This window comes from Gorilla gorilla, chromosome X (genome assembly GCF_029281585.2).
Source record: "Gorilla gorilla gorilla isolate KB3781 chromosome X, NHGRI_mGorGor1-v2.1_pri, whole genome shotgun sequence".
Classification (NCBI taxonomy): Eukaryota; Metazoa; Chordata; class Mammalia; order Primates; family Hominidae; genus Gorilla; species Gorilla gorilla.
Window position 1 is genome coordinate 92,489,011 of NC_073247.2, and position 23,876 is coordinate 92,512,886.

The 23,876-nt window shown below is 37.1% G+C and overlaps 1 protein-coding gene across 1 annotated transcript in view; it reads right to left on the bottom strand.

Annotated features, from left to right (window-relative positions):
* Positions 1–23,876, bottom strand: part of BRWD3 (bromodomain and WD repeat domain containing 3) — a 140,310-nt gene that overhangs the window by 112,412 nt on the left and 4,022 nt on the right. Inside the window, exons 5-6 of the mRNA XM_019019638.4 lie at positions 11,678–11,828; positions 9,918–10,016 (exon numbers count right to left, since the gene is read on the bottom strand). Of these exons, the coding sequence (XP_018875183.1) occupies positions 9,918–10,016; positions 11,678–11,828 (250 nt within the window). The remainder of the gene's footprint in view (positions 1–9,917; positions 10,017–11,677; positions 11,829–23,876) is intronic.

Genomic DNA, 23,876 nt, shown 5'->3' on the forward strand with positions numbered 1-23,876 from the left:
TTAAAATGTCCACTCTACTCAAAGTAATCTACAGATTCAACGCAATCCCGATCAAAATACCAATGACATTCTTCACAGAAATAGAAGAAATAATCCTAAAATGTATATGGAACCACAAAAGACCCAGAATAGATGACACCATCCTGAGCAAAAATAATAAAACTGGAGAAATCACTTACCTGAGTTCAAATTATACTACAGGGCTATTGTACCCAAAAACAGTATGGTACTGGCATAAAAACAGAAACATAGGCCAATGGAACAGATTAGAGAACTGAGAAATAAATCCATATGTCTTAAGTGAACTGATTTTCAACAAAGGTCCCAAGAACACATATTGGAAAAAGGACAATCTCTTCAATAAATGGTGCTAGGAAAATTGGATACCCATATGCAGAAGAATGAAACGAGACCCCCTATCTCTCGCCATATACAAGAATCAAATCAAAATGGGTTGAAGACTTAAATTTAAGACCTCAACCTATGAAACCACTAAAAGAAAACATCGGTGAAACTCTCCAGGACATTGGACTGGGTAAGGATTTCTGATTTCTTGACTAATACCCCAAAAGCACAGGCAACCACAGCAAAAAAAGTTTGTGCACAACAAAGGAAACAATCAACAAAATGAAAAGACAACCCAAAGAATGAGAAAAAATATTTACAAAGTATCCATCTGACAAAGGATCAATAACCAGAATACAGCCAGGCACAGTGACTCACGCCTGTAATTCCAATACTTTTGGGAGGCAGAGGTGGGAGGATCACTTGAGGCCAGGAGTTTGAAACCAGACTGGGTAACACAGTGAGACCCTATCTCTACAAAAATATATATATTTTAATTATCCAGAAGTGGTGGTGCATGCTTATAGCTCCAGCTAATCAGGAAGCCGAGGCAGGAAGCTCACTAGGAGTTCATGGCTGCAGTGAGCTATGGTTGAACCAGTGCACTCCAGCCTCGATGACAGAATAAGGCAAGACCCTATTTAAAAATAAATAAATAAAAATAACCAGAATGTAAAAGGAGCTCAAACAACTCAATAGAAAAAAAAAATCTAATAATCCAATTTAAAAATGGGCAAAAGATCTGAATAGACATTTCTCAAAAGAAAATATACAAATGGCAAACAGGCATATGAAAAGGTGCTCAACATCATGGATCATCAGAGAAATGCAAATCAAAACTATGAGGGCCGGGTGCAGTGGCTCATGCCTGTAATTCCAGCACTTTGGGAGGCAGAAGCAGGCAAATCACCTGAGGTCAGGAATCGAAGACCAGCCTGGCCAACATGGTGAAACCCCATCTCTACCAAAAAATACAAAAATTAGCCAGGCATAGTAGTGCACACCTGTAGTCCCAGCTACTAGGAGGCTGAGGTGAAAGAATCACTTGAACCCGGGAGGCAGAGGTTGCAGTGAGATGAGATCGCACCACTGCACTCCAGCCTGGGTGACAGAGTGAGACCCTGTCTAAAAAAAAAAAAAAAAAAAAAAATCCAAAAGACATGCAATAATAAATGCTGGTGAGGTTTTGGAGAAAAGGGAACCCTTGTACACTCTTGGTGGAAATGTAAATCAGTATAGCCACTACGGTTAACAGTATGGAAGCTCCTCAAAGAACTAAAAATAGGACTACCATATAATTCAGTGATCCTACTGCTAGGTATATACCCAAAAGAAAGCAAAACAGTATATTGAAGAGATATCTGCACTCCCATGTCTATTGCAGTACTATTCACAGTAGCCGAGATTTTGAAGTAACCTAAGTATCCAACACCAGACAACCAGACAAAGACAATGTGGTATTTATACACAATGGAGTACTATTCAGACATAAAAAAGAATGAGATCCTGTCATTTATAACAACATGGATAGAACTGGAGAATGTTATATTAAGTGAAATAAGCCAAGCAAAGAAAGACAAACTTTACATGTTCTCACTCATTTGTAGGAGCTAAAAATTAAAACAACTAAACTCATGGAAATAGCAGAATGATGGTTACCAGAGGCTGGGAAGGATAGTGGGAAAGAGGGGGGAAGTGGGGATGGTTAATACGCAAAAAAATATAGTTAGATAGAATGAGTAAGATCTAGTATTTGATAGTACAACAGGGTGATTAGAGTCAAGAATAATTTATTGTACATTTTTAAATAACTAAAAATGTAATTGGAATGTCTGTATAACACAAAGAAAGGCTAAATGCTTGAGGTGATGGGCACCTCATTTACCTTCAGGTGATTATTACACATTGTATCCCTGTACAAAATATCTCACATACCCAACAAATATACACATCTACTATTACCTATAAAAACTAGAAATTGATTATCAGTCTCAAATGAATGAGCCATCCTGCTACCATTTCTAGGTAATTTTATAAAAATTGTTTAGATTATGATAATTAGGAAAATTCCTAAAATTGTTACCATGATGGATAGTATCAACAATACTAGTTCTTCAAACATTAAACACACTTTTTTTATTTTATTTTAAGTTCTGGGATACATGTGCAGAACGTGCAGGTTTGTTACATAGGTAAATATGTACCATGGTGGTTTGCTGCACTTAACCCGTCACCTAGGTATTGAGTCCCACATGCATTAGCTATTTCTCCTGATGCTTTCCCTTCCCTCACCCCCACAAGAGGCCCTGGTGTGTGTTGTTCCCCCGCCCTGTGTCCATATGTTCTCATTGTTCAGCTCCCACTTATGAGTGAGAACATGCAGTGTTTGGTTTTCTGTTCCTGTGTTAGTTTGCTGAGGATGATAGCTACCAGCTTCATCCATGTCCCTGCAAAGGACGTGATCCCATTCCTTTTATATGGCTGCATAGTATTCCATGGTGTATATGTACCTTTTCTTTATCCTGCCTATCATTGATGGGCATTTGGGTTGGTTCCATGTCTTTGCTATTGTGAATAGTGCTGCAATAAACATATGTGTGCCTGTATTTTTAAAATAGAATGATTTGTATTCCTTTGGGTATATACCCAGAAATGGGATTGCTGGGTCAAATGGTATTTCTGGTTCTAGAACCTTGAGGAATCATCACAGTCTTCCACCATGGTTGAACTAAAACATACTTTTAAAACTACTTCTGTACTCACAAGCCAGCTCAGCAGCAGAACTGTGTGAAATTTTAACTTCAAATTCTAGTGTAACTACGGCAAAGTTCCTAAAATGAATATTAATCTTTAAAATGATGAAGAAATAATAATAGGTGATAGTGTAAGACCTCAAACAATACCACAAATATTAATTACATATGCCTCAGAATTTCCTTGAGTGGCATTAAGTATTAACACTATTTTGAATTTAGCTCAATTTTCTTCTTCTGATTTAATTTTGGTACAATACAAAACCAATTTGATTAGTCAAGCATACAGCTAATGAAATGGCATGACTGGCACTTAGAACTAAAATAATGTAAATATCACAGATATTTTTGCTCTTGCCATAAGAAATCTAGAAATTCACCCTTGGTAAATGTAAGTACACATGTATTTTAAAGTGTTACAGTAGTTAGTGTGGAGAACAGAATCTGGGAATTAACTCTCAAATTCCTTCCTTATGCTCCCTTACCTTCATTTCATTAAACTACTAAATAACTTTTTTGATTAACTATACGAACGACAGAAACATTTGAATAAATACTCCAACATAGTGCAAAGTCCAGATAAGGTCAGAATTTTATTGTTTTTGGCCAAAGTCTGTTGTAAAACTTTCATAGAAAAGAACTGGCACAATTCAATCTTTAAAGTGAGTCGCTAAAATCAAGATATGAACAGCTGAAAGTAGTTTCTAAGGATAAAAATAGGAAACTTAAAATCAGGCCAGGCGCAGTAGTTCACACCTATAATCCTAGCACTTTGGGAGGCCAAGGCAGGCAGATGACCTGGGATCTGGAGTTTGAGACCAGCCTAGCCAACATGGCAAAACCCTGTCTCTACTAAAAACACAAAAAAGTTAGCCAGGCATGGCGGCAGGAGCCTGTAATCCCAGTTACTTGGGAGGTTGAGGCAGGAGAATCACTTGAACCCAGAAGTGGGGGTTGCAGTGAGCCAAGATAGTGCCACTGCACTCCAGCCTGTGCGACAGTGCAAGACTCTGTCTCAAAAGAAGAAAAAAGAAAATCAAATTTGTAAAATAAGTAAATTAATTATCAAATTATGCACCTATCCAGAGTAGCCTAACTGTTCCCATATTACTCTAGATCCACACTATCCAATATAGTGGCCACTAGCCACATGTGGTTGCTGAATGTCAAATTACTTAAAATTAAATAAAATAAATATTTAATTTCTCAGTTGCAATCATCTCCATCGTCACAGAAGGTTCTACTGGGTAGCACTGTTTTATATAAAATACCAGTTAAAATATGCCCTGAAAAATTACTGATGTAATTCCAAATATAATGGGCAGAATGAAAAGAGGGACATGTCCATTTATTATACAAATTCTATGCATAGTGGCAAGAGAAGGGAACATCCTCAAACTGAAAAAAGGGCATTTATCATTATACTTAATGGTGAAAGATGATCTGTTTTCACCCTATGATCAGGTACAAGGCAAACCTGCACACTCTCACCCTTTTAATTTGCCTATATATATATATATGGAGTCTTGCTCTGTTGCCCAGGCTGGAATGCAGTCAGTCGTGCAATTTTGGCTCACAGCGACCTCCACCTCCGAGGTTCAAGTGATTCTCCTGCCTCAGCCTCCCAAGTAGCTAGGATTACAGGCATGCACCACCAAGCCAAGCTAATTTTTATATTTTTAGTAGAGAGGGGGTTTCACCATGTTAGCCAACCTGGTCTCAAACTCCTGACCTGATGTGCCCATCTTGGCCTCCCAAAGTGCTGGAATTACAGGCGTAAGCCACAGCGCCCAGCCTAATCCACCATTGTAGTAAAGGCACTAGCAGCTCAATAATTTAAGAAAAAGAAATAGAAGGCACACAAAATCAGAAAGGAAAAAGTAAACCTGTCTTTATTTGCAGACAACAGGGTTATCTATGTAAAGAATCCCAAAGAATCTCAAGGGAAAAAAGTCATTAAATCTAGTAAGTAAATGTACTGAGGTCAATATACAGAAAAACAAAACAAAACAAAAAGAAAAAAAAACATTTCTATCTACTAGCAACAAACTGAAAATCAAAAATCTTAAAATTACAATTTAAAACTATATAAAAACCATAAAATCCTTAGGGAAAATTTTCACAATAGATGTGTTAAGACCTGAACACTGAAAACTACAAAACGCTGCTATGAGAAATTAAAGATTTACAAAAATAAAGAGCTATACTATGTTCCTGGATTAGACGGCTCAATGCTGTCAAGATGTCAGTTATTCTAAAATGTCTCTATACATTCAGTGCAATCCCAAGCAAAAACCCAGTACCTTCTTTTTGGGGAAATTGAGAAGCTGATTCTAAAATTTAGGTGGAAATGCTAAGGAACAGAAAAACCAAAACAATTTTTTGAAAATGAGAGCGAAGTTGGAAGACTCAGATAGCACAGAGTCCAGAAAGACTCATACATACATGGTTAAATGCTTTTTGACAAATGTGCCACGATAAACCAATGGGGAAAAGGATGGCCTTTTCAACAAATGATACTGGAATTAGACACCCATATGCAAAAAAAAAAAAAATGAATTCAATCTAAACCACACACCTGATATAAAAATTAAAATGATCAAAAATCTAAATACACAACAAAACTATAAAACTTCTAGAATATAAGAGAAAATCTCTGTGAGCATGAGTTAGGCAAAGATTTATTTGAACACAAAAAGTACAATCTTAAAGACAAAACTGATAAATTAGACTTCAGCAAAAATTTCTGTTCTTTGAAAGACACTGGTAGGCCGGGCACGGTGGCTCACGCCTGTAATCCCAGCACTTTGGGAGGCCGAGGCAGGCGGATCATGAGGTCAGGAGATCGAGACCATCCTGACTAACACGGTGAAACCCTGTCTCTACTAAAAATACAAAAAATTAGCTAGGCGTGGTGGCGGGCGCTTGTAGTCCCAGCTACTCGGGAGGCTGAGGCAGGAGAATGGCGTGAACCCAGGAGGCGGAGCTTGCTGTGAGCCGAGACTGTGCCACTGCACTCCAGCCTGGGTGACACAGCGAGACTCTGTCTCAAAAATAAATAAATAAATAAATAAATAAATAAATAAATAAAGACACTGGTAATAAAATAGGGCCAGGGACAGTGGCTCATGCTTGTAATCCCAGGGGAAGGCCAAGGCAGGTGACTGCTTCAGCCCAGGAGTTTGAGACCAGCTTGGGCAACAAAGCTAGACCCCATCTCAATTTAAAAAGATGGGGGCGGGGAGGGGAGGAGACAACTGCACATTGAGAGAAAATATTTGCAAAATACAAAGGATTTGTACCCAAAATATATAAAGAACTCTCAAAACTCAATAATAAAAAAAACACAAACAACTCAATTTAAAAAATGGGTGAATACTTCACTAAAGATCTACAGACTGGCAAATATGCACATGAAAAGATACCAACTGACAGTATCAGAAGCTGGTGAGAATGTGGGACAACTAGAAATCTCATATATTGCTGATGGGAATACAACATATAATAGCTACTTTCACAACAGTTCGGCAGTTTCTTATAAAGTTAAAGTTGTATTTAACATATGATCCAACAACTGTACTACCTATTTACCCAAAGAAATGAAGAAAGATATTCATGCAAAGACCTGTACATGAATATTTATAATAGCTTTATCCATAATAGGCAAAATTATTGAACAGATTATGGTAAATTCATATAATGGAATGCTACTTGGTAATAAAAAGAAATGAACTACTGACACATGAAATGACATGCATGAATTTCAAAAGCACTGGTCTAAGTGAAATCAGACAGACATAAAAGGCTACTTACTACCTGATTTAATTTAGATGACATTTTAAATAACATGAAGTATAGTCAGTCACAGAAAGATTAGTGGTTTCCAGGGGTTGAGCAAACGATACTGAGGCTGATAAAAATGTTCCATATTTTTATTGTGGTGGTGGTTACACAAAAATGTATATAATTTGTCAAAACTTATTGAACTGCACACTTAAAAAGACAGCCTTTTATGTCAATAATATCCTAATACAGTTGACTTAAAAAAAGTACCATGGCTAATACTCTATCTTTGGAGCTCTCTAGGTATAAATCTGTCATACCAAGAAAATATGGTGACATCTGACCATGAATATGACAGATAGTCTATTTAGAAGACAAACAATGTAACTTAGGCCAATCAAATAACTTCTCTGAGCTTTGGGTTTCTCTGCTGCAAACAGAAGGGTTTACAACCAAGTTCCCCAAATCTGTTCCCAGGAACTTACAGGATCTTTAGATCTGTTTCCAGGATCTTAATAGATATTCTGGAAAGAGTTTCCATGCTTAAATTTTTTTTTTTTTTTTTTTTTGAGACGGAGTCTCGCTCTGTCGCCCAGGCTGGAATGCAGTGGCGCGATCTCGGCTCACTGCAAGCTCCGCCTCCCAGGTTCACGCCATTCTCCTGCCTCAGCCTCCCCAGTAGCTGGGACTACAGGCGCGTGCCACCACGCCCAGCCAATTTTTCGTATTTTTTAGTAGAGACGGGGTTTCACCATGTTAGCCAGGATGGTCTCGATCTCCTGACCTCGTGATCCACCCGCCTCGGCCTCCCAAAGTGCTGGGATTACAGGCGTGAGCCACCCCGCCTGGCCTCCATGCTTAAATTACTTGGGAAATGCTCCCTATAAGGTGAGCAACGCATTTTAACATATGAAAAGCTATGAAAAGTCCACCATTCATTTAACTTTTCCCCATTTTTAAAAAGCTGTTTGCCACATTTACTTGACCATGGAACTCCTTTTTTTTTTTTTCCGAAAAACAGTGTCAATTCTTTATAGTTCTAAGATTCAACAGAACTTTCAAGAGGATATACCAGGCAGGCGTGGTGGCTCACACCCATAATCCCAGCACTCTGGGAGACCAAGGCGGGTGGATCACTTGAGGCCAGGAGTTCAAGACCAGCCTGGCCATCATGATGAAGCCCCATCTCTACTAAAAATACAAAACACAAAAATTAGTTGGATGTGGTGGTGCATGCCTGTAATCCCAGCTACTCAGGGGCTGAGGCAGAAGAATCGCTTGAACGAGGGAGGGGGGAGGTTGCAGTGAGCAGAGATTGTGCCGATGCACTCTAGCCTGAGTGACAAGAGACAACAGTGAGACTCTGTCTCAAAAAAAAAAAAAAAAAAAAAAGATATACCTTCATGATTAAATTTTGTTTAGATTGGCAACCTATAAAACTGATTGGTTTGAAAGTAGCTATAGAGAACTATGACCCACAAAGAGAAAACTGCCTCAAATCACAAACTGGAAAGATTTCATATCCATCTTAGTGAGTTTTTGTCAGGCTTTGAATTCTAAATAACTTAAACTTAAGCAGCTTGAGTACCAGGTACTACATGAAAATACATCATGATCGAATTGCCTCTGTTCTAAAAGCTCCTCCCCAAATAATATGCCAGATTTAAAATGAATTTAAAAACATCAATGCCAGGGCCATGACAATTCCTAAGCAACTACTAAAAGAATAACAAACGGATTCAAATCAGTGTAAAGAGTTTATTTTACAAAACCAGCAGAAGTTTGAAAGTATATGCTTAGTTAAAAGAAAAAAAAAGCGAGAGAAGGGAAGAAGGGATAAAGAAAGCCTGTAAACCTAATATTGTAACGGTTGCTCTTCAGCATTTCACATGTGACCCACGAAGCATGACACACTACAAAATAATGTTGACAGTATAGCTAAAAATACTGTATTTTGAAAATAAGTAAATGCATGAATAACAAAAGTTATCTCAATTCAACATATTAATTATGACTAAAGCTTTAAGGCAAAGTGAACACTGGAAAATTCTGGTGGATAAACAAACAACTCTTGAAAAAAAAAAAGTTAGCAATACCATGTTCAATGAGACTCAACTTTTCCAAGTAACATCCAAGCTATGGAAAAGTATTTTTAGCAATATACTTCAGAGTATCCAATTTCCCTGAATAAGTCCTATGTATGTCTAATCAATGATTTTGTCTAAATATATCTTAAGAAATATTTCTAGCTTCAACTTACTTAACCTCTGAGGCTAAACTACATAAGCTTAATGTATAACAAGTATTCCTTTTAAAAAAAGTATTCATATTTTTCTATCTGAAATTCATCCCTTTCAAATTATAGGCATATTCTGTAGGCACTATATATAAAATAACATAATTTTTTAGAAGAGCGAGAAAGTAATGGAGCAGAGGAGCAATTACTCACCCAGCACCTTGGTTTTGCACATACTTTGTGAGGGCGAACTTTAATATAAATAGTTTTGTATCTAGATCTCTTTGGGAACCACTACTAGTATTTCTTCATAATGGTCTGGCCAGAGATGTCCCAAGAATAATTTGAATGAGACGTGAATTTCATTAAACTGGAACCAAGAAAGGTGACTTTTTGTCTTAATACAGACATATAAAAATGTATAATAACATCATTATAATTTTGGAAAACAACACATATAAATAATGTACTTTTGTTTGGGAAACTCAGCACATAGACATGTAAATAGACAACCATATGGCTAAAAACGTCTATACTATATTAAAAAAGAAGTTTCTGCTGAGAAAGAAGTGAAATGAAATGAAACGAAATAAAGAAAACAAAGATCACCTTTTATAAAACATTGTATTTGCTTTAAGTAAAAATGTTTAAAAAATCTGGACTAGCCATGAAACTCTTCAGGAATGTAAACAGTTTGTTTATGCTTCCAATTTAATTTTGGTACCTATTTTTGTCTTCCTAATGAGTTCAGGAAGGAAAGAATCAACAATCTGTTTATAACACACAGGTATATTACTCACCCACATTTGGAGGTTTCACATAATTTACAGGTAGTTCTGGAGGTCTGCCTCTATGCAGAGCCGCAAAAGCAGACCCATTCCATAGTGTACTCTTACAGTCTATATAAAAAGAACAAAGGTTGCTAAGGAATAGAGCAGTTTTTTTTTTTAACCATGTCTCAGAAGCAAATGTCTGATTTTAATTTCATTTGTTGGAATACATTTTTAATTATTAAACCAAAATGAAAATAATAGGCATATATTTGAACATGTTATAGACTAAATTTATAACTGGTAACCACCCAACACCTTAACATATCATCTGGATATTTTATTTCTAAGCTAGTCTTGAACTAAAGCTTTTTTTATGCACATATTTGAATCTTATATAAATATGTCACAGATTAATAAGCTTTAAAGTTTACATCAGTTCTTCTTGATCTTTAGGCTTACACGTCTATTCATATAAAACCGTATAAGCAAGGATATAACTATAGCACAAGTACGCCAGGGAAAATTCAGGCGTATTTATACTTGGGTACATGTTCGTATTATGAAATACTTGCCAGTTGTGTCATAACAGATAACAGCACTGCATATCAGATGGTAACTGATTATAAATAGCTGTGTGTTTTTCTCTTTCATGTTTAAGTCAAAAAATGTAAGGAAATATTAAATATTACTAATAACTTGGCTTTAAAACAAAAACCCAAAAGCTCTCTTGAAAGTTTCCAAATAAACTCAATTAAGAATTTCCTTAAATTATAAAATGAGATGCTTAAAATCTGGCATCATTACACAACTATTTATCTTGGAGAATTAGGATTTTTAAAAATAGTATGCTAATTAAACAAAACAGAAATAAATGGGCTGCTATACCTTAAGTATTTATTACTCCAATAGGCATCTTTAATGCCTAATTTTACATTTTTATGTTTATCAAATACCACTTTATACATTTGACATATTGAGGTTCCAAGTAAAACTTGGGAAAAATCTGTAAAACACTGAAAATCAGCTGAGTAGAAAAGCTTATTTAACAATTACTGAGGCCCGGCGCAGTGGTTTATGCCTGTAATCCCAGCACTTTGGGAGGCTGAGGCAGGCGGATCACGAGGTCAAGAAATCGAGACCATCCTGGCCAACATGGTGAAACCCTGTCTGTACTAAAAATACAAAAATTAGCTGGGCGAGGTGGCACGCGCCTGTAGTCCCAGCTACTCAGGAGGCTGAGGCAGGAGAATTGCTTGAACCTGGGAGGCAGAGGTTGCGGTGAGCCGAGATCGCGCCACTGCACTCCAGCCTGGTGACAGAGCAAGACTCTGTCTCAAAAAAAAAAAAAAAAAAAAATTACTGATGGGTTATTTTTGCTTAAATATGTTCAAATATTAAAATTGTACATATAATTTTGATTTACCTGTTACGAAAAGTACAATATCATTAGGATGACATTATCAAAACTAATAAAGAGTAAGAACATTATAATGAAACAATATTGTAAGTATTTATACTGTATTAATTAAAGCAGGAATCTTTGAGATCTCTATTCCATGATTACAAAGGTATTTTATATTCTTTACCTATATATATTCACTTTTACACAAAAGGACTCCTTTTTAGGTCTCTAAAAATTTACTTGTACACTAAGAAAACAAAAACAACGTTGGCAAGATAAGAAAAACTAGTATTTAGAAAAGCATGGGAACATTTACTCAACCTAAAAATAAGCTACTCTCCACTCCTTCCTCTGATATCACAGTCCTAAATTCTGAAAATCTCACCTTTGGCATCCCGTAGCAGAGACTGCCGACCAACACCTAATAATGTCTGTACCCCAGGAACACTCTGAGGGATCTCTTTATCTAGTAAAGGACCAATTCTCTCACAAATTTTAAGGAGGTAGTCTGGAGGAATGTGTGCATTTGCTGCCACCTAAAAAAGTATAAATAAAACACAGGAAAAACACATTTATTTGGTTTAAAAATATAAATCTATTCCACTACTAAATTGTTCCATTCATTATAGAGCAAATACAGTTTTAAAATATGGAATCAGGCCTGGGCGCGATGGCTCACGCCTGTAATCCCAAAACTTTGGGAGGCTGAGGCAGGTAGATCACTTGAGGTCAGAAATTCGAGACCAGCCTGGCCAACATGGTGAAACCCCATCTCTACTAAAAATACAAAATTAGCCAGGCGTGGTGCTGCACGCCTGTAATCCCAGTTACTCAGGAGGCTGAGGCAGGAGAATCACTTGAACCCAGGAGGTGGAGGTTGCAGTGAGCCAAGATTGTGCCACTGTACTCCCGTCTGGGCAACACAGCGAGACTCTGACTCAAAAAAAGAAATAAAAAAAAATAAATAAATAAAATATGGAATCAGAGCCGGGTGCAGTAGCTCAGGCAGATAATCCCAGCACTTTTAGAGGCCGAGGCAGGTGGATGGCTTGAGCCCAGGAGTTTGATACCAGCCTGGGCCACACAACAAAACCCCATCTCTACAAAAAATACAAAAATTAGCTGGGTATGGTGGCTGCACCTCTAGTCTTAGCTATTCGGGAGGCTGAGGTGAAAGGATCACTTGAGCCCCAGAGGCAGAGGTTGCAGTGAGCTGAGATTGCACCACCACACTCCAGCCTGGGAGAATGAGAGAGACCTCGACTCAAAAAAAAAAATAAAAAAAAAAAAAAAAATATATATATATATATATATATATATATGTATGTGTATAGATATATATTTTCCATATATATATATTCCATATACATATGGAATCAGGAAGAGAAATTTTTAAATATTTAATAATTGACCAAATTTAAGAAACAGTCACAAAATCAGCACATTTAAATGATATGACAACATTTACATGGCATGGCACTCTAATATACATTTAAATGTCTTGATCAAGTCATTTGCTTAGCTGTTAATCTTATGAAATAAGTGTTACAAAGCAACTAACATGCCAAAATCAAAAAAGCACACAGGTGATGAGTAAACTCTCTATTACTTGATTCATTCAGTAGTGACGAACTGATCCAAAATCAGAAGACCTAGATTCTATACAAATGATAAGAATACAAGTGAAAGGTATTACTTGCACCAAACCCACAACCAATAAAGCAAAACTGTTTTTCCTATTAAAGTTAACTTGTTTCCAAAAGGGTATAAAACTAACAATGTCATAAATACTATGCTTTAAATAACTCAGCTATGTAGCCAAAATTCCTTGAAACAAAAACTCATTTTTAAAAAAACAAGTAAAATTCTGGACATTAGATACCATATATAGATAAGAATGAAACTATAAAACAACAAAAATCGTGTTGCATTTTTAATCTAAGCTAATGTACAAATCCCTGAGGTGTTTCATAAATACTTAATTGTTAAAACAATAAAAAGAAAAACCAGAATATTAAAAACCTTTAGATAAAGTGAACGTCTACATCCTCATCTTGAAATAGCTCCTAAAATCTACTTCTGGCTACAATGTCAATTTTTATAAGTGCTATAATTGTGTATATACACACACACACACACACACACACATATGTGTATATATACACACATATATACATATATGTGTGTATATTCAGTGGTATATACACATATGTATATATACATGTATATGTATGTGTATATGTATAGATACCTATGTGTATCTATACATGTATGTATATATATGTATATGTATGTATACATATACATATATATGTGTGTATATATATGCCATTGAATAGGACACACATCAATACTATTACCACCAGGTCAATCAAGAACAACAATAGGCTGGGAACAGTGGCTCATGCCTGTAATCCCAGCACTTTGGGAGGCAAAGGTAGGAGAATCACTTGAGCCCTGCAGTTCGAGATCAGCCTGGGCAACATAGCGAGATCTCATCCCTACAAAAAATGTAAAAATTATGGCTCTGAATGAAAATAAGTGAAAAAAAAAAGAACAACAACAAAAAAAATTAGCCAGGCATGGTGGCACACCTGTAGTCCCACCTACTCGGGAGACTGCAGTGGGAGGATTGCTTGAGCCCACGAGGTCAAGGCTGCAGTGAACTGTGTTCATGTCACTGCACTCCAGCCCGTGGGTGACCCTGTCTCCAAAAACAAAGAACAACAATAAAACATAAAAGAATAATTTTCTAAAGCATCTCTGGTGATCACCATGAGAGAAGATATTTTGTGTGTTTTTTTCAATGATGTATTCCTAGCACCCAAAAAAGCGTTGGGCATAAAGCAGGACTAAATAAATATTTGTTGAATAAATGAATAAAAATTAAAGTAAAGTCTAACTATAATCAATGTTTTTGTTTTTTTTTTTTTTTTGAGTCGGAGTCTCGCTCTGTCACCCAGGTTATAATGCAGTGGTGCGATCTCGGCTCACTGCAACCTCCGCCTCCTGGGTTCAAGTGATTCTCCTGCCTCAGCCTCCCGAGTAGCTGGGATTACAGGCACAAGCCACCATGTCCAGCTAATTTCTGTATTTTTAGTAGAGACGGGGTTTCACCATGTTGGCCAGGCTGGTCTCGAACTCCTGACCTTGTGATCCACCCGCCTCAGCCTCCCAAACTGCTGGGATTACAGGCATGAGCCACCGCGCCCAACCTAATCAATGTTATTGTAAGAATTCCTGGAGGAAAAATCTCACATTCTCGTATCAGGATGCCTTTTTTGTTTTCCTAGGAAACACAGGTCAAAGAACCACAGTCCAACATGTATTCAGAATTCCGGTAACATGAGTGAATCACCTGTGATTATTTTTGTTTTAAATTATATCCTGCTATATATCTTTGGTAAGTTCCTTCAAAAAAACAATTTGAATCTACCAAAATAATTGAAGCCTGTGCAACTGTCATGATGCTCCGGAAGAATGGTAATCAGATTATTTCAGATTTGCATCTCCAGGGTTTAGCATCAGGACAGAGGATTAAGTAAATTCTTTCCATTAATTCTCACATCTTTAGTTTTTCTTCCAAGCAAACAACTATACAGAGCTATGTTTCAGAAAAATATACCGGTAATATTAAAGTCAATGCAGCTGATGATTCAATCTAAAAAATACTTCATGGCTGGGAACGGTGGCTCATGCCTGTAATCCCAGTACTTTGGGAGGCCAAGGAGGGAGGACTGCTTGAAGCTAGGAGTTCGAGACTCGCCTGGTAAACATAGCACCACCCTCATCTCTACAAAAAATAAAAATAAAAATAAGAATAAATCATTTCCTATCATCTACAGAGTGATATCCTAAAATCCTAGTTTATAATTCATACCCTGCACATTAAGGCATTTCCTAAATATGACCACATGCAAATATAATTAGTACCCTTAAAATATGTATCTGGAAAAAAAGTCTTAAGGTGCTGCATATTAACAACTATAACAGCTTATTCCTTTTTTCCCAAAACTGTCTTAGATAAACTGGGCTTCTGTTATCAGCCATTATTTTTTCAGCAAGTAAATGCTGTAAGAGGGCTTTTACATAGAGTAGTAGTTGACATTTTTACTGGTAATTTTTTTTTTAATCCTCTGGACCAACTCAAGATATTCAGTTGTTACATAAAAACTTCACTTAACTACCCTAGAAATACAACATATTTAGCATATACAATCCAGAAAATGGGAGTTCTATAATTAGAATTTTTAGAGTTACCCTCCTATAGAAAGAAAATTTGTTGGAGTTACATCTTAAACTGATATCTTAAGCTCCCTGGCTATTGCATTTTATAGAAACAATGATGTCTGATTTTCAGCTAATTATATAAAAAGTTTTATCAATCACTCAGTAATAATTCAAAAATACAGAATCATTAATGGTTACAAATGAGGTCTATATATTCAGCAAATACAACTTACTCCTAACTATCCCTTTAAAGACTTGTACAATAAACAAGTTTGACTTTCACTCTATACAATAGAAAATTGCTCGATTTCTAAGCAGTTACACTGAAAAAGTCCTTTACTCTAAAATCAATAAAAATTTGATTATATGGCCGGGTGCGGTGGCTCACGCCTGTCATCTCAGCACTTTGGGAGGCCGAGGCGGATGGATCACAGGGTCAGAAGATCAAGACCATCCTGGCTAACACGGTGAAACCCCGTCTCTACTAAAAATACAAAAAATTAGCTGGGCATGGTTGTGGGCGCCTGTAGTCCCAGCTCCTCGGGAGGCTGAGGCAGGAGAATCACTTGAACCCGGGAGACAGAGGTTGCAGTGAGCCAAGATCACACCACTGCACTCCAGACTGGGCGACAGAGCGAGACTCCACCTCAAAAAAATAAATTAAATAAATAAATAAATAAATAAAATATGATTGTAACACTAGAGAAACAGATTTGATCAAAATAATGGCAATAACAATCTTTTGAGTTTAAACATGCTAGTTTCTCCTTCAAACCACATTAGCAGGCTTCCAAACTATATCGATGTAGTTCTTAAAATGTTTCTTCTAAATCAAACTTTAGGTCTTATAAGGGTAGTTAACTGCTTACCTGAATCTATTTGCTTTTCATTAAAGCTGGAAATTTTTTAAGGTGATCTTTTCAAAATAAGAACTCTTACCTACCCTGAATAGTTTTTTTTTTACATTTTTAAATAAATCTATATTGTTATATCATAGCCTATAAAATTCATGTCTTAATATTATAAACCACTCTTTTTGTTTAAAGCTCAAACGTTCTAATTTCAGTCATTTAACTACATTTATCTCTCTGGAATATAATGGCTGACTCGGAACAGTTAAGTGCTCTGAGGCCTGCAGAAGAAAAACATTCTCTATAAACAAAGTTTAAGTGTATAATACGGGGAAAAAAAAAAAAGAGTATAATATGAGGCCGGGTGTGGTGGCTCACGCCTGTAATCTCAGCACTTGAGAGACAGAGGCGGGAGGATCACTTGAGGCCAAGAGTTCAAGACCATCCTGGGCAACATAGTGAGACCTCCATCTCTACCAAAAAAGGTTTTTGTTAAGAGTATAATTCAAACTTCTATATTATTCTATAAAACAGCTCTAAAAGTTAAATTATAGAATCTCTGAAATGTAAGGATCCCTACGTATAATCAACCTAACCCCACACCTTACAGAAGAGAAAACAGATCCAGAAGTAAAGTGCCTTGTCCGATTGTTACAATGAAACAATACAGGAATCTGGGTTTCTCTGCCCACTCCTCTTTCTACTACTGTCCTCTTAAGGCAGCTGAAAAATTATAATGATAGAAATCATTAACACAAAGCTGCAAAGCAATGAAAACTGTAAATCTGAATAAACTGAAAGACATTAAATTAACCCTAGATTATAAACCTTCTTGATAGTTAGACTGGCTGACCTAAAGAGCAAATCTAATAACTGAATTACCATACTTCAGAATCATTATGACAACTGAGAAAACCAGAAAACTCACGGAGATGATACTATTCATCATAATTAGTTAAAAGAAATCCAGTTGGGCACTGAATAAAATGTAAAAGGTAGCGAATCTCAGGAGGCCAGGACTGCACCAGGAGCTACATTCTAAATACTAACTTTCAAACACCAAAAATATTTGTTTACCCTGGCTTTTAAAAATAATAGTATCAGACAAGTAACTCTAAAAAACAAATATAGCAGAGAACACGCTATTTGTTTTCCAAGACCATGGCTACAGAAGTTAAATGAAGAAGCAAACTGGGATTGCATGCTCAAAAAGTAAAATGTAACATTTTGCCTGGGTCTGATTGGTTGATTGATTTAGAGGACAGAACAGACATATACAAAAGTTAGTCATGTAATCTTTTGCTCTTTAGGGACAGAAAACAAAAGGGATTTTGAAAAATACAGCAAAGCTTTATATCAATGTAAGTGTACTACAGAGATAACAGGGTACTTTGAAGTCTGAGAGCCTGGAACTAAAATTTACTAGCTGTTACTCTTTTTTGGCAGTATGATCCAGTAGAGAGACTGATTTGAATCTTTGCAGCATCCCCAGTTACTACTTATATGACCTTAGGCAAAGTTTCTTAGCCTCTCTGAGCCTGAACTTCCTCATCTGTAAAACAGTAATGATAACTATCTCCTAAAGTTCGGTTAGGACAAAGACAGTCATCCACTCATGCATTCATTCAGCCATTTAAAGTATAGGAAAGCAATGGAAAGAAGATTAAATTGCTGCCCTAAGGGAACCCATAGTCTTAGAGGAGCAAACAAAATAGTAAATAGAAACAAATTAAGCTGCAAGTGCCCAGAGGTCAGTACAGAGAACTAAGGAAGCAAAGAAGTAAGGTACACCTAATTTTGCCTAGAGGTTTAAGGGTTCATGTCCAGTTTCACCCTTGAAAAATATATGAAAAGTTCACACGACAGAAAGGGAAAGGAGGGCATTCCAAGCAAAGAGAAAGGCACCCCAACCCAATACAATTTTGCATGGTAACTAGCGCATAATATCTCCTTATTAAGAAGGGCTTTTTTTTTTTTTTAATGAAAAACCCCAGGGTACAGTGGCTTAGGTCTGTAATCCTAGGGGGATCGCTTGAGCCCAAGAAATCAAGACCAGCCTGGGCAAAAAAAAGTGAGATCCCGTCTTTATAAAAAGTAAAATTATTAGCCAGACATGACGGTGCATGTCTGTAGTCCCAGCTACTCAGAGGCTGAGGTGGGAGTTTCGATTGAGCCCAGGAGGTGGAGGCTGCAGTGAGCCATGATCGAGCCACTGCACTCCAGCCTGGATAACAGAGTGAGATGCTGTCTCAAAAAAAAAAAAATACAAATACAAATACTTGTACAAAAAAAAAAAACAAGACTGGAAGAAAACATAAATTAACTGGTTTCTCTCTTTGAACATAAAACATAAAAAATTAACTGGGTTTTCTCTTTTTGATGTCTACTATAACCTAAATCAAATGCTGTGTTTTAATGGTTGCTGAATTTGAAAGAGAAGTGAAAAACCGGGCAGGGGAAAAAAAGAAAAAAAAGACAGCAGGCAGGCCTTTCCCTAGTTGCTCTTACAAAATGTTAAAACTTCCTATCACTCACCTTTGAAAATGCTAATCATTATGCATAGCATTTCTTTTTCCTTTTATTAGTTTTAAGATTTCCTCAAGAAAGAGACCACCAGAAGCGACCCTCCTAGGGTCAAGTATTCTCTGGCTTACACTGCCTCAAGAAAGCACTGAAAAGCACTATAACCTGAGGGCAGATGAAATTAAGACAAGGACAGGGGACCCACCCACATTCTAGTAGGTGCTCAGTAGAGAAAGGTCCAACAAAAGAACCCAGTACTAACTAGCAGATAAAATAAACCAAATATATATATCTATATATATCATGCTTCTAACAAAAGTTAAGAAAACCACAAATAATTGAGACCCAGCTAACTATAAAACACAATGGCGGATACTAAGGGGCATGAGAAAACATCTTTTTTTTTTTTTTTTTGAGACGGAGTCTCACTCTGTCACCCAGGCTGGAGGGCAGTGGGCGAGATCTGGGCTCACTGCAACCTCCGCCCTCCAAATTCAATGGATTCTCCTGCCTCAGCCTCTGGAGTAGCTGGGATTACAGGCGCCTGCCACCGCGCCTAATTTTTTGTATTTTTAGTAGAGACAGGGTTTCACCATCTTGGCCAGGCTGGTCTTGAACTCCTGACCTCATGATCCACCCACCTAGGCCTCCCAAAGTGCTGGGATTACAGGCGTGAGCAACCGCGCCCGGACGAGAAAACATTTTAAACAAGGTAACTTAAAATACAAGAAATTAGGCCAGGTGTGGTGGCTCACACCTGTAATCCCAACATTTTGGGAGGCGTAGGTGGGCTGATCACTTGAGGTCAGGAATTCAAGACCAGCCTGACCAACATGGTGAAACCCCACGTCTACTAAAAATACAAAAAATTACGTGGGCATGGTGGTGCATGCCTGTAATCCCAGCTACTCTGGAAGCTAGGGCAGGAGAATGGCTTGAGCCCGGGAAGTGGAGGTTGCAATGAGTGCCACTTCACTCCAGCCTGGGCCACAGAGCAAAACTCTGTCTCAAATAAATAAGTAAATAAATCTTAATAATATATAGAAAATAAATTCAGGATACAATCAGAAGGGTTGAGAATCCCTGCAATAAGACATATGAAAGACTCACAATAAAATTCCCATTTGTTTAAAAAAAAAAGTGAATACTACACCAGTGTTATACTGGCATTCATAAAAAATGCATATTACACTAAATATCTTTTGACATACATTCATGTTTGTGTTAACACAGACACAGCTCACTCATTCTGAGTTCAATTCTGACACTAACATTTTAAATATTCTTTTTTTATAGTACTGTTTTATATGCCCCTTACTTTATAAAAATATTAAGGGCCAGGAATGGTGGCTCACGCCTGTAATCCCAACACTTTAGGAGGTTGAGGTGGGCGGATCACTGGAGGTCAGGAGTTCAAGACTAGCCTTGGCCAACACGGTGAAACTCCACCTCTACTGAAAATACAAAAATTACCCAGGTCTGGTGACTCACGCCTATAATCCCAGCTACTTGGGAGGCTGAGGAAGGAGAATCACTTGTACCTGGGAGGCGGAGGTTGCAGTGAGCCAAGATCACGCCACTGCACTCCAGCCTGGGCGACAGAGCAAGACTCTCATCTTAAAAAAAAAAACAAAAAAACAACAATTTAAAAATTAAGAAAATTAGGGGGTGATATCTCATCGACTAAGAAAATATAACATCTGGGGTCATAGTTTTCCAGATTTCCATGCTGGCTGTTCGGTCTCTCTATCCTAATTTTAAAATGTAGCGAACAATTCATTTGCACAGCATTTTACAATTAACAAAATGCATTCTTTCACATTTAACTCACTTGTTCCCCATAATAAATGGGAAATTTTCATTTTATAGTTGAGGAAAGTCAATCTCTGAGAGCTTAAGTAATTTCCCTAGGGTCACTCAACAAGTAAAGGCTATGTTCCATACTAAATATTAGGGTCTTTTCTACTACTCACAAAATCCCATGTAAGAAATGTCAAGCAGGCCGGGTGCGGTGGCTCACGCCTATAATCTCAGCACTTTGGGAGGCCGAGGCAGGCAGATCACGAGGTCAGGAGATCGAGACCATCCTGGCTAACACGGAGAAACCCCGTCTCTACTAAAAATACAAAAAATTAGCCGGGCGTAGCGGGCGACTGTAGTCCCAGCTACTCAGGACGCTGAGGCAGGAGAATGGCGTGAACCCGGGAGGCGGAGCTTGCAGTGAGCCGAGATTGCGCCACTGCCTTCCAGCCTGGGCGACAGCACAAGACTCCATCTCAAAAAAAAACAAACAAACAAAAAATGTCAAGCAAGGGCATCTCTAAATTATGACACAAACACTAAACTACCTTTTTAGAATACCATTTTGCTGCCTACCAAAAGGAAAGTGTTTATTAATCAATCAGTAATCAACATCAGTAGTAAAACAAAAACTAAAACATAGGAACTAAAACTAATATTCAAATGTGACAAAGATGCTCAGGACAAAATTTCATTAAGGCAAGTTCACTGAATCCAAAGTATTAGTCCCTAACACCAGCTCTCTTCACTTTCACAATATCTCATTTGTACTGAGATACCAGTTATCCTAAGATTAATGATAAATCTCCAAAAGGATTTTAAATCATTCAAAGTACGTTCCTTAGAGCCCATATGTGGAAAAAAAAAATGCCAAGGATCAATCTAGACAAATCGCTAAAGCCAATATATTTCAGAGAGCGCGTGGTGGCTCAAGCAAGTCAGTAGTCAGGAGTAGTCAGGAATACCGATTTCCAGATATTGACCTCTCTCTGTCATAATACCTATCAGTTAGCATTATATGCACAATACACTGCACTGGGGTTGAGCAGAGCATGCTTTTTGATATCCCATGATGCATCCTGTTCTTCCTAACTATGGCTATGTCCACATGGCAGTTCATAAATCAAACATGCTTAAACTGCTTCCACACTTAGAGATGCAATAACTATGCTACCAGCACTCAAAGATCATTCTGCTGTTCTAATTAACAATTTAAGCTATTATTAGTAATTGGAGAACAACAGCTGGTTAAGAAAAGAATACAGGTATGTCTGGAATTTAAATACAGTGTTTTAAAGTACTTGGTGAGGATCAAATGAGATAATGTGAAAACACTTTTAAACTTGAATGTGTTATATGCAGATGCAACTTCTTATAACAACATATAATCATAGATGTATGTATATTTTTTAAGGACAATAACAAACATAATTTTTATAAAAGTTTTTCATAAAAAACATAAAATTACTTCTAGTATTTTGCATATAAAATGAGGGTAATACAATCTATGTCATTCCAAATGTAAGCGCTAACTGGTGCTTTCAGTTTTAGAGATGAAAATGCGAAATAAATGTAAAACTATATACCACACCTAAACACATTTATAACTTTGGTTCAGTCTTTTTTTTTTTTTTTTTGAGACAGAGTCTCAGTCACCCAGGCTGGAGTGCAGTGGTGCGATTCCAGCTCACTGCAACCTCTGCTTCCAGGGCTCAAGCAATTCTCATGCCTCAGCCTCCTGAGTAGCTGGAATTACAGGCATGAGCTACCACACCTGGCTAATGTTTGTATTTTTAGTAGAAAAGGGCTTTCGCCATGTTGGCCAGGCTGGTCTTGAACTCCTGACCTCAAGTGATCCGCCTGCCTCAGCCTCTCAAAGTGCTGGGATTACAGGCATGAGCCACCACATCAGGCCCTGGTTCAGTCTTATGATACGAGACTCCTAAAAATGATTTAAAAATCTTAAAATGTGGTTTTTAAAAAGTTTCCAAATCACCATTTCAATATATAAAACTTATAGATTAACAAGAACTGTTCATTTAAACACACACAACCTTGATTACTCTGTTGTCCCCAGTAAAGCTCCAAGGAGGAAGCAATAAATTAGCCAACAACTCAATAGGGTAACCACAAACGAAAGGACATCTGTATTATTTAAATTATCTACCTTAAGATGAATTGCAAGAAGCAAATCTAATTCTATTATGTGGTCAGTAACAGCCAACTAGGAAGCAGAAAATAAAGTGCCCAGATGAAAATTCAAAAACAATCACAACTTCAAAATTTTCTCTCTATCATTACTTAAAATTCTGGAAAATTTAGAGTGTTATATTTTAAATGCCATATTCAAAAACCTTACAGTTCAACGTAAACTGACCAAAAAGCTTCATGTACAGATTCTTTTTTAAATGACATTTCAGATCAGGATACGTCAATACTTAACTGCCAGCAGCTTTAATAAAAAAGCACCTTCCCTTGTGTTCAAAATTACAAGTAAAACACTAAACACTAAATCAGATGACCGTTTCAGAAAACAGAAGGCAAGGATTTCTAGAATATGTAATTTAGTATAAACACTGAATCAGATGATTGTTTCAGAAAACAGAAGGTAAGGATTTCATTACTACTACTAACAGTAGTAATGAAATGTTGAAGAAATTCAATTTATCATTACCTTAATATTATTCTGATAAATTAAGCATTAATGACAATCAGTTCAAATGAAAGTATACATATGAACAAAAAGGCAGGATTTTTGTCTCATATATGCAGTATACGTGGCCATGCAACCCCTATTTACTATGTTGATATCCTAGTTAACACTTCATTGTACATTTGTACTCTTTCCTTTTCATACCCCAATACACCTTAAGTTTGTAATGCTGCTATATAATGTAATATTCCAGGTAAATCAAGATGATACTATTAATACTTTGCCCTAAATTTCAATCCAAAACATGGAGCTAAATCAAAGACCACACTTTATAAATCCATCATTCCAATAACAATTTAAAAAATACCTACCCCAGGCCGGGCGCGGTGGCTCATGCCTGTAATCCCAGCACTTTGGGAGGCTGAGGTTTACGGATCACGAGGTCAAGAAATCGAGACCATCCTGGCCAACATGGCGAAACCCCGTCTCTACTAAAAAATACAAAAATTAGCTGGGCGTGGTGGCGC